This window comes from Equus caballus, chromosome 13, assembly GCF_041296265.1.
Source record: "Equus caballus isolate H_3958 breed thoroughbred chromosome 13, TB-T2T, whole genome shotgun sequence".
In the NCBI taxonomy this organism is placed as follows: domain Eukaryota; kingdom Metazoa; phylum Chordata; class Mammalia; order Perissodactyla; family Equidae; genus Equus; species Equus caballus.
In genome coordinates, this window is record NC_091696.1 from 42,430,673 (window position 1) to 42,443,271 (window position 12,599).

At 41.2% G+C, this 12,599-nt stretch overlaps 1 protein-coding gene across 3 annotated transcripts in view; it reads right to left on the reverse strand.

Moving 5' to 3' along the window:
• Positions 1-1,269: 1,269 nt before the first annotated feature.
• The window catches only part of ERCC4 (ERCC excision repair 4, endonuclease catalytic subunit), a 30,014-nt gene continuing 18,684 nt past the window's right edge, over positions 1,270-12,599 (reverse strand). The window contains exons 10-12 of one of the 3 annotated variants that reach the window (XR_011424325.1): positions 9,055-9,167; positions 6,161-6,957; positions 1,270-2,892 (exon numbers count right to left, since the gene is read on the reverse strand). Coding sequence is in view for 2 of the 3 variants with exons in the window: in XM_023616302.2 (XP_023472070.1) it covers positions 6,224-6,957; positions 9,055-9,167 (847 nt within the window). In the remaining variant the exon portion in view is untranslated. Of the gene's footprint in view, positions 2,893-4,236; positions 6,958-9,054; positions 9,168-12,599 lie in introns of those variants that run through there. The other 2 variants (XM_070230973.1, XM_023616302.2) reach the window with 2 other exon arrangements.

A 12,599-nucleotide genomic window follows, 5' to 3' on the forward strand; every position in this document is an offset into this window, starting at 1 on the left:
ACCTCGAGTCCGCCCTTCTAGGTGGCAAGGGATCAAAGTAGGCTCTGGAGCTGGAGTCCCATCTCTGCCATTGGCTTCCATGGTGACTTCAACTTCTTAATCTCTCAGAGTCTGTCTCCTCATCTACTTCAGGGTGTGCGGATCAAATGGGGTACACACACAAGGTCTCTGGTACCTTGGAAGTGCTCCATTAACATTAGCTCCTTTCCATCTCAAACTCGCTGCTGCCAGACCAAAGTTTTAAAACAGACTTCTTGATCCCGTCCTTCCCTTACTCAATCATTCGTTTTTCTACTGAAATAAGAACAAACCCCTCAAGCCTAGCACATCAGAGGCCCCTACAATACGGCCCCAGGTGACATTTTTATTATTCTACTCGCTCATGTTCTGTCTTTGTTTGACTTCTCTTCACTGTAAGACTGGATGCCCCTTGACTGGCATGGACTGTTACAGCATCGAACCCAGAGAGAGCGCTCTGCCCTGCGCAAGAGACGCCTTATGCCAAACACAAGCCTGCTTAGTCACGCTTCTCTCAGTCTACTCAACTGTCTCCTTCCCTCAGCTTCTGTTGGGCGGCACCCTTCCCAGAAACAAAGTTGCACAGGAAGCAAATCTCTTACTCAGTGGAGGACATTCTCTCATTGACACCAAATTCCGGAGCTCATAATTATAGCAAAAAGTGTCCCCAAATATCGTCATCTGAAATATACTGTGCCACCATTTCATCAGACCCGGTTTATGCACTATTTTCATGAACTCCAGGAAATTCCCTTGGTTCAAATCACAAGCTGATTTTGCTTACCTGTCGCCCAGGTCCTCGGGGAGCAGCGTTCTTTGGATGTAGATATTTTCACCATGCAAGCAGATCCTTGGGAACACCTAAAATTCTTTCTCATTCATGAATCAATCTCTTTAACAAGCATAGCCAAAGGCTACACAGAAAAGGAACTCATTTAATATTCAGTTGAGCTTTGTAAACAGAATGAGAAACAGGGGTCCACTGAGCCAGCGTCTGAAAATGAGTCCATGGTTCTTAAATATTTCATCAATTTCTAGTTTTTAATATTAACATCTTAGTAGCAAAGTACAGTTCTTAAATATATATGCATATATGTGCACACGCATATTATCCATTTCCTAGTTTACAAGGTTTAACTTTAGGATGAATGAGGCTGGAAATAGGGTTTTATCATCACATGGGAGCTCATGTTGGCAATACCATATGCAAAGGACAATTTTCAAGAAGTTAAAAACATGATGCCATACAGATAGAAAAAAACCGGAAGTCAAAGATTTTATTTGATTCAATTAATGAGGAAACCGGTAAGATATTAGGACTAATTCAAAAGAAAATTCAAGGACCCAGAGATTTATAGTCGGTTAAAGGAATGCAGGAAGAAATTTGCCAGCAAACACATGCAAACCTGGTCAATGTCCCACTAGGCAGTAACCTTTGAGATGCCACCAGACAAGAATCACTTGTATTGCTCTTGAGTTTTCACAAGTTAAACCTCTACTCTTACAAAGTTGCAAAACAGCCTTCCTGATCAGTCAGCAAAAGGTATGCTGCCGCAGATCAGGTAATCTGCAGGCAGCACAGGCCCCTGGACATCACCCAGCTCTACACAGAAAAGGTGCTCAGTACCCCTTTGGTTTCCCCCAAGTTTTGTATACCTGCTCTTGACACTATTAACTAAGGGAGGCATGGAAACAAACCAATTTTCTTTTTCTATGACATATTTGTAATTAGATCTATGAAAGTGGACATAAACCAGTTTCCCACTGTCTCCCCCCACCACTCGCTGCCAGTGTCTCATCGTGGGCTCCAGAGTCAGACTGCTTGGGTTCAAATCACGGCTCCATCATCTACTGCTGGGTGAGCTTGGGCAAATTACTTACCCTCTCTGTGCCTCAGTTTCACCAATATAAAAGAGGATTTTAAGTGATAGTATATGGCTTTGTGATGAGAGTTAAACGAGATAATGCATAAGTGCTCAGTAAATTTGAGTCATAGTACTTCTACTAAGAAAGGGTTAATTATTCTACCAGAGTTTTATTCTGACATTAAAACATTTTGAGAAATAATCTGTTTTATGCTTTGTTAAAAAGGGGTTCAGTTCTACATTTTAAAGCAGAAGCAAAAATAATTAAATCACCAAAATGAGTCAATTAGTAAACTAATAGTTAAGCTCATTTAAGAGATTACAATAAATTCTAGAAGTGTCAAAAGGATAATTCACGTCTCTTAACTTTGATGTTAAAGGAACAAAAATGTATGAATCAGGGGCCGCAGGAAATTAATCTTTGTTAAGATGTCCCAGGCACTGTGCCCACCACGCATTCATTAGGTGTCAACAAATGAGTATTTCCAGAAGAATAGTTTTTTTCTCCCTCTTTAAAGAGACATGCTACAAAATAAAAAGCAGTAAAGGAAAATAACCAAGAGAAAAATACGCCAAAGCCTTAGAAAGTGGGTTTTACCAAATAAGTCAAATGCAGAAGCAGTGGTTCAAAGAGTAGCTTAGCTTTAATCACTTCTTCTGCACGACAAAAAGAAAACAAACGAAATAGTCTCTGGATTGTAAATTATATTTAACCAAGATGTTGGTGAACACAGTGGACTGGGAATACACGCCCTTTCACTACACATTGTTACTTTTACTTTGCCCACAGAATGCTGAGGAAAATACTGAATAAATACACACTTTATTAAAAACACACACATAAGTCTGTTACAAATCGATAGAAATCAGTTACATCTCCCCCCATCCAGATTTTGGCTTACATACTCTTAAGTGAAAAAACAACAGTGGTGGAGGTCACCACAAACCTGTGGATGAGGATGGTAAATGAAGTCGTGAAGCTCAGAATCGGACAGGAAACAGCTATAAACTGAAATAGAGAGGAAAATAATGAAGAAAAATGACAACTCGTGTTGTCTGGATACATTTTCATACACTCAAGACTGAGAAAAGAATTTTCTGAAAATGTTGGTTTTTAAGAACACATTTCTAGGTTAAACTGAAGACAAAAGAGAAGGGAATTTCCCTAAAAAAGTTTCCTGAGACAAAGGAAAATCAAACGATGTTTGAAAAACAAAAGCAGAGACTAATAATGCCCGTCCCTCGCCCTCCACCTCCTTCTCCAGATTTGCTTCCGCGGGGGTTTCCTGTGGAAAGCCGTTTATGAATTCTAGGCTCTCTATCTCAACACGACCAACTCTAGACTTAACCTCTGCGTCCCAACGGGTTGAAGAGTGGGACAATTATTTCCAGGCCCTCATGAGCTGGGAACTGCATCACGGATGTACTCAAACACATGCAGACACACAGTCTACTAGGCCTCAGCTTGAAGAAACAGTAACTGATTGCCAAAAGGATATTATTTACAGCCACTATTAAAAATGACTTCTCCTTGTCTAATTTTAAGGAAATATCAAGAGAGGCACTACGATTTAAGCTAACAAACAAAACTGAAAACGATTTCTCACAGTATTTCATATGCTCAAGCTTTGTGCAAAAGACTTGTAAAAATAGAATGATATTGCATTTTAAAAAAAGGTTTTAAAAAAGCTAAGCATGAGTTCATAAGCAAACTGGACGTTTACCATTTTGAAAGAAAAAGGCAACGTTCACAAAATGATTTTAGAAAATAAAGTGCTACATCAATTTTGCAACTGTGTGCATTTCTAGTTCGTCTGCCAAAGATTCTTAGATTGTAAAAATCTGTCAAAGAACTTGATAAAAGTAAATACGTGACCATTGTATTGAAGGCCTTCCACGACTGGAGACACATTAAAGTCTATTTATTTACTTGAAAGAGGAAGTGGCAGTGAGAGCCTTTCATCTATAATGACCATTTGAGAATTCACCAGAAACTATCGCTCGTAATTCAGACACACACGAGATGGTGCACCTGTCTTCAACAGTGAAGTGGATACAACAGTAAATAACAGAATTTGAGAGTCAGAGGACACGGGTTGCTAAATACAGTTAAGACTTACCTACATTGTACTAGATAACAAGGACTGTTTAAAACGATAGTTTTAAGAAGAGCTTATTTTTGAAAACTTAACTTGGAGTGAAACTTATCAAAGAATGTGCTATGTTAGGATTTTCCTTTTATGTAAGGAAAGAACAATAAAAGGCAGGTGGAATTATACAAGAAGGAAAAAAATAGAAATTACGTACCTCAAGCAGAAGTGCTAGAACAATTATAATAACCATTACTATTTGAGAAGTGGCATGTCTATTTTAATGTACTTTTAACTATGACTGAACTCTTAAATAAATATATACCAAAGTGAAGGTTAACATATGCACCCGACATTTTTGTTTTCTATTCTTAAGGGTGTATTTTTAACCCTGGGACAAAAATGAGTAGCGGAAATCTTTATTCTACCAAAACTAATCTTTGTTTCTTGCCTTCTCTACTCTCCAAATCACTGTACAGAGTTTGATGATAACCAGTATAGATCCTTGAGATCCTTCAAAAATTCATTCTCACAGTTCCCTTGTATAGAGCTCAAAACTCACATATACTTTAACAGCATTAACATATGTTAATATACCAAGAAATCAAGACATGAGCGCAAGAGGTTCAGTTTGGGTGACACTTGAAAGCACTTTTGTGAGAGTTGAGACCATTTTGTGTTAGAAGGTCCACTGACTACTCTGAGTTCAAACAGTGTGACAGACACAAAACACAGCTGACACGGATGAAACGTGACACCACACGATATGGCTGGCAGAATCGATGTCTATGTCAGCTCTTGAGGTAGGAAATTCACTACTGATTACTAAATACACAAAGAATACCTAAGTTAATCATGTTTAAATATAAAAGTTTAAAAACTGCACAAAGATGCTATGGATGTCCTGTATGTACACTTCAGTAAAAAGCTAAACTAAATTAATCAGAAGGAGGTTTAGAATGAGATTGTTTTCATTACAGATTTTAAAGTATTTCTTTAGAATTGTTATATATTCTAAGCATTGATCTTCCATTTACTTACAATCCTTTTATTTCAACTCAAGGAAGGAAAACCCAATCTTAGAAACTTTGTGGGCCACTCATTGGCTTGTATTCGTGTCCTCACACCGAGATGCAAGGAGGAACAGGAAGCGAGAAGGGGAGAGTCAAGAGGGATGAATTGATGCTGCATTTCGAGAGGATATGGTGCTGGTGGTCTTAGGAGACGTGAAGAGAGGCTTGGAAATGAGGAAGTCTTCAGACTCTGTAACTAGCCATCCGGGCTTAGAGATCTCTGGGATTTAGGTGGTTAAGTATCTGTAGAAACTAAGAATTCTAAGGGCCCTTCATCTACATCATTAAATTCTGAAAATAGGTAATTCATTTTATGTTTTAAAAATATTGGTTTTAGGGGCTGGCCTGGTGGTGTAGTGGTTAAATTCGTGTGCTCTGATTTGGCAGCCTGGGGTTCACCGTTTCGGATCCCGGGTGGGGACCTAGCACCGCTTATCGAGCCATGCTCTGGCAGCATCCCACATGAAATACAGGAAGATTGGCACAGACATTAGCTCAGTGACAATCTTCCTCAAGCAAAAAGAGGAAGACTGGCAACAGATGTTGGCTTAGGGCCAATCTTCCTCACAGGAAAAAAAAAAATCTAGTTTTGAACAATCAAGTTATAGTATATGCTACATACACTCAGGTGATTAGAAAATTAATCAGCCAGTTTTAGAGGTGGCTGTCTTAAGTTGGTAGCAGGCAGTCTCCATGAATTTTCCTCAGAGGCAGACAGGTGGAAGAAGCATATAGTTGAGGAAATGTGGTGGCGAGAACTGGTCAGGAAGGGCAGAGAGACATTTCCTTCGCAGGGTTCCAGGGGAACACGATTGTGTGTTTTATCAGTTTGTGTAGGAAACATATATTTCCGCTTTTTGCAAAAATGGCCTTCTAGAAACGCTTGTAGACACTTTACCTGGTCCTAACGCGCCTCATTTAAAAATGAGTGTATTAAACCTGGCATGGACAGCGCAGGGAGGGAGGAGAGCTGGCAAGGGAAAGTCAGAACGAGGCCTCAAAGCAGAGCTCAGAGAGGAATCTTGCCTTCTGCTCCGCTGACCTGGGAGGCAGACTGCACAATCATTCAAAGCATGGACGAGAATGAAATACTGAACTAATAATGAGTAATGACCTATTCATGCTGGCGAAGAGCAGCTGAAAAGCAGTCACGGCATCAGAGAACAGCCACTGTGGTTCACTTTTTCATTTTCCCCTTAGACACAACCTCTGCATACGAGGTGTGAATGAAGTCGTAAAGCTGCTTGGCATTTGCGGCATTGCCCAGAACACCTGCGAGCTGGTCCTGTGACAGGCTCGCTAACTCTGCGATGTTCTTAACATGGTTCATCAGGGAGCGGCAGTTTTTGGCATTGACCCCTGGCATTTTTAACAAGAAGTCTTGGGGGCCGGGATTGTATTTTTCTGACTCCGGGAGCGTTTCGGAATCTGCGGTAACAGCCATGGCTGTTGCGGCATCAGGCTGTGGCTTATTTTGTTTCAGCTCCTCGAATAGCTCGGCAGATACGTGGGGGGAGGGACACCAGAGAATCCGCAGTCTGGGGAAGTGAAGGGTCAGGAGAGTGAGCTTGGAACTAATGTCGTTGCTGGAGATCTCGTGATATAAGGCACCTCGGGAAGTGAGAGAGAAAGGCTTACTGGGGTCAAACTCGATCAGCAGCACCGGCCGCTTGTAGTAGCGGGACATGGCGATGCACTGGCTGTAGAGGCGGCCGCTATTTAGAGAGCCAATCAGATCACTGATGCTCTTGCGCTCCACGCACATCTCTGGAGTCAGGATGTAATCGCCCACCTCTAAAGTCACGGGTTCAATGTCGATGCCCCGGCGATGCAGCAGGGATGGGAGTTCACTTCGAAACTCACGCATATCCACGATGATGCTTTGCTGTGTACCATTCTGTTCCTGGCCACCTGTTAAGAAAGAGCAGCATTTTAAGTAATGTCACTGAGGAAGAACTCTCAAAGATGTAATATAACAATTAAGCTTAAATATATGTTTCAGTTGTTAACCTCTGATGCACGGTTACATAATACAAGCTATTATTCCACATTTTCTCTATTTTCAAAAGCATGTATTTACAAAGTAAATAGAGGCCATTTCCTTTAACCTAAATGGACTAATGGAAAGTTAGAGTCTATCGGTAGTTCCTTACTTAGAATGACTGACAAACACCAGCATTTGCCATTATCTGCCCTCTGTAGTTCTCTCTATAGCCCCTTAGCGTTGCACCGATCACATTTTACTGCTCATCATCTTCCCAATTCCTAGGACAGGACCTGGCACAGAGCAGATGCTTAAAAATGCTCGTTGAATAAATAGCCTTATGAGCTGTTGTGAAAAACTTTGGAGCTTTTAGTGCTTGTATCAATGAGTCCAAGAGGGAAAAATGGAAGACGCTGGGAAAAACAAGAATATCCCAGAACAGAGCTGCTTCTCCCATTCTAAGGTGCATACGAATTGCTGGGGATTGAGTTAAAAAGCAGACTTTGTATTCAGTAGGTCCGGGACAGGTCTAAGACTGCGTTTTTAACAAGTTCCCAGGTGACGCTAATGCTGCTGGCTTAAGGACTACACTTTCAAGGATCCAGGGCTGTTGTAGGCAGGACAAGGGCCCCCTAAAGGTTTCTATGTCCTAACCCTGGAACCTGTAAATATGTTACTTTACATGGCAAAGGGGCTTCGCAAATATGATTAAATTAAGGATCTCAAGATTGGGAGATTTTTCTGGATCATCCATGTAGGTCCACGGGTCTTTACGAGTGAAAGAGGGAAGCAGGAAGGTCAGAGTCAGAGCTGCTGGCTTTGAAGGTGGAAGGGGCCAGGAGCTGAGGAACGCAGGCAACCTCCAGAAGCCAGGAAAGGCAAGGAAGGGAATTCTCCTCTGGACCCTCCAGGAGGAAGGCAGCCCTGCCAACACCTTCATTTTGTCCAGTGAGACCCATTTGGACTTCAGAATGCTAAGATAATAAATATGTGCTGTTTTAAGCCACTAAGTTTGTGCCAAGTTGCTACAGCAGCCACATGAAATTAACACAAGGGCTTAGAGGACTGAACTCGAAAGGCTAGGCTTCAGTGAATAGCTTTGTGTGCGATACCTACATGCCCAAATCTATCTTCCTTCATACTGCTTGACATTCTGTAGTTGGGCATGAAATGTCACCAACTTATCTGAGTTAATAAGAACTTTCTTCAACAAAGGCATGGATGCCCTGAGGCAGTGTTTCTCGAAGTATGGTCCAAGGACCACTTCCATCAGAAGGCCCTGAGATGCTGACCCCATTTCAGATCGACTGCATCAGAATTTCTATGGACTGAGGCCATGAATCCACAGTTTTAAGGAGCATCTGAGGTTATTCTTAAGTATATTAAGTTCTGGAACCCACTGCTCTAACTGTGCTTGACCCCACTATCGGTTCAACCAACTCAGTCATGTTGCTTTTCTTATGCCGCCACAGGGAAATGTGGACCTGGGGAGTGGGGAGATGGTTACTCCTGGGACACGGTGCACTTGGCATTCAGCAGGTCTCGGTGGGCCACCACTGTTCAGATACTGCACAGCAGTGACAGTAGCACACAGCTGGGATCTGGAGAAGTACCAGGAAGGACGGAAGAATGCAGAAGTGGGAGTGTACTCCAACAACTCCTGCCTGTTTATCTGTGAGTTAAACTGGCTTCTTCAGGGTGAGATAAGAACTTAATCACCATTTAAAAAAGTTTCTTTGCAAAAGTACATTCCGAGTTTCAAGCAACCACATTTACAAGCCACGCTGGAATGTAACTAACTTCCAAGCGGGGGTGCAGAGAACACAACCCTGTTTATTTTACAGATGAGGAGTCTTAGATCCAGGAGCGACATGGTTAATAAACGGCAGAGCTGGACTACGGTATGGGAGCAGACATCCCTCTTTCAGAGTTCACTGAGAAAAACCAGTCCTCTGCAGAGAAGCTGTGGACCCTGGCGGCCTCCTTGACAGGCAGTCAGAGCGCCTGGCAAGAGCAGGACTCACCTGCTTTACGAGTGTCGGTGGGAACGCCTGTAGACACGGAGCCTCTTACCAGGTCTAGGTTTGTTTCATCTCTGCCTTCTCTTTCTTCAGGGACAACCATGCTAGCCTTCTCCCTGGGAAGAAAAACAACTAAACATTTTTTGAACTAATTTCAAAATTCCAGATTTTAATCGTCTGTAAATTATAATACAGAAGATGATCTACATGACTGCAGTGGTAAAAGAGAATGCTAGGAATACATTAGATGTAAATATGCACAGACAAGCGATGGGTAAAGGAAGCAGGAAGAATTTCTTGATTGGGTACTATTTCCAATTTCCCCGAGTTAAAAAAGCTGTGGTTTATTTTCTCTTCTGTATGGCCTTCAAGCACTCTGAGGTATGAAATAAGCATGTAAAAAATGCCACAGAGAGATTATTGAGACTTTTTATGAAAACATGCTAAACATGTTATTGAGCATTAAAAAGAATTAAAATAATTTATTTTCCAATATTTCCAGAGTAATCATAAATAGAGATGGTTAAAAATCAATGATTAAAAAAATGAAAACATGTATGACAGACCTTTGGTTTAAAAAACTCCAGGGAGGCCCCATTAAACACTCTCAATTTTAACAGAAAATCAAGGTTAACATAAGAAAGCAAATTTCCAACGGCGATTGAAATAAAAAAATCAACATCTCAGGTTATGTGGTAGAGCAGCGTTGATTCACTCGATTGTGCATTTATTTAAAAGCATTTACAGAGCATTCCCAGGTGCTGTGCCGGGTACTTTGGATATAAAGATGGTTACGCAATAATTCCTGCCTTCCAGGTAGCTCAGTACCTTATACCTGGTAGGTCGACAGGACTGTCTGACCAGAACTAAGATTTGTGATCAGGAACTACATCGTGACAAGATTCTCAGTAACTAAAGAAAGAGTAAGGCTGGTTTGCCACAGTCTTATTTTTCAAAACCAGTAAAGTGTGTTACAATCAATTTATGAAACAGCAAGTACTATGTGTCCATTTGTGCTTGGTGTGACAGCAAAATTGTATAAGGCTGGTCTCTTCCCTCGCAGGGCTTGCAACTGAGTCGGGGACGCAAAGCAAGCACGAAAACCAACTGTGGAACTGACAAACTGCAGTGAAGGAGCCCAGAGTGAGGCGAAACAGAAGAGGAGTCTTCAATATTAACTGATAATTTCAATAAAGGTTAAAACAACAAAGATTTTCCAGTTAAAGGAAACAAAGCCAAAAGGACCAATTCTCCACCCTCTCTGGATAAACGATGCTTGAGAGCAGGGTACCACTAAAAATACCACTGAAGAACAAAAATTACAACTTTAAACTCTATACTATTTGAAACAATATACGAACGCAGAGTTATTATTAGTACAACATTTTATAAATAGATCACAAGGGGGCAGACAGTAGTTCCAGTCCCATTTTTCCTCATTACTCTCAATACTGGTGTCAAGAGTTGCCTGTTGAAAAATCCTTTGCAATGATAATGCTCTGGCAGCCACTTGTTACTGCTCCATGACAGCTACCAGACTCTAGTTGAGGACAATGGGCAAACCAGGCAAAAAATTATTGTTCTTAAATTTTCTTTCTCTTTTACATTTGGGATTAATATTGGGGATTTCCCCCCCTCTTTATTTCCCCTTACTTTACTGGCTAAGCTACATATCACACATGGGGGCACCCCAATTTCCTGCTTAATCTGTAATCTGTGAGTGGCTGTACAACACGGTAGGTTAGAATGCAGATTCTGGATCCATATTTTGTGGATTTGAAACCACTTTCTGGCTATGTGACCTTAGGTAAGATGGCTCTGTCCCTCAATTTCATCTGTAAAAGGGGAATACTAGAACCCACCTTAAAAGACTATCATGAGGATTACGTAATATATGTAAGGCACTCAGAATAGTGTCTGGCACATGAGCATTACACAAATGGTAGCTGTTATTACAAGTGTACTTCTTATAATGTGGTACTCTCATCCCCTAATTGTCCATGGTTATGCTAAAAAACGGGAGATTTACTTTCAAATAATTCCATAACTGTTCTACCACAAAATGTTATAACTGCAAACTGAATCTGAGAAAAAATATACTCCTGAAATGAAACCTGGGTTGTGAAGAAAATATTAAGTGTTCCCAACCAGTAATATTTAACTGAAATTTGCCATAATTATAAATATTCAGTCCCTTGCTTTTAACATTTAGCATAATTATTTAAGTTACTCTATGTGATAGACACAAAGTAATAATTTAAAAATTCAGATTCTCATTTCCACTTAATCCAAAGTAGTGAGGTTTCTTATTTTTGCTTCAACATCTTCAACGATATTTAAATAGCTCGTATAACATGGTAATACACGGAGGAAAACTAGAACTCTTCAAATGGGTATTTATTCAAGCCCTCATACTAACCCATTTTGTGGTCATATTTTCTAACTGTAAAACTTCAGATAATTTTACCCCCTCCTTTGAAAAGCAGTGACCTCTCCAAAACTATGTATCCTCAGAATGTTATTACTAATTTTTCTTCCCAGGGAGCACTTTATCATCAATCCTCAGAAGCGTAATCTTTTTTCTCTTTACTTGTCATCTGTAATCTACTGATCTTTAGTCCAGCCAAGCACTCCTTTCGCTGCCAGTTCCCCTGATTCATTCCTTTCTGGTTATTTTAAATAGTAGCACTGCGTTTGTTCTTACAACCTCACCCATGGAGGTCCTGGCAAAAGCACGTTATCTTATTCTCACATTAAATTTTCTCTAAGTACGGGCTCAGCGCAAAGGCTCTTGCAGCAATGCACCTCACGTAGGTTTTGCTTTTCAAAACAAACATTCTCAAATTCCCCAAGTTTTCTGGGAAAGTAAATATCTCAGGATTCTAAATGGTGTAACTATCTGATTGTTGTGTAATGTGGGGAGATCTAACTTACAATAAGCAGACAATCACCACTGAGTTTAGAAAATTTGCCAGATCATAGATAAAATTATATTAAAATCTGGTACGGAAATTATTGTATAGATTGAAATGTAGGAGACAGCCGTATTCCAGGTTCTGCTGAGTGAGGTTTCCAGGACGTGCCAGGTACCCACACTTTGTCACCAAGACTTTGATGTGTGGCATCACTTACGTAAACCAGGAACGGCACAAGGTCCCCAGTACCTTGCTACAATCTACCGAAAGTACTCTTTCCAGGTCAGGTTCCCTGACGGACTGGGGAACAGCAGCCGCGTGAAGGAGGCCTGGACCATAACGACCCACCTTCTTAGGTGCCTTCCTCCCCATGCTCTCCCAGGCTCCTTTGGCTACACCACTGTGCAGGAAAGGGTTAACTTGGCAGGCCTGGGCTGCTCACTCTGCAGGATCCCAAAAAGGCCTGTCTCCTCAGGACTGGCCCTTGCCCAGCTTCTGGGAAATGACCTCTGAGCCCCTGGAATATTCTGCCTGATAAGAGGGTTTTTGTATGCCTGAGGCATGCGGCCACACAGCACCAGTTTGATCAGGTGGTTTATGCTAACAATGTGATTTACGGTGAATACCTGTTTT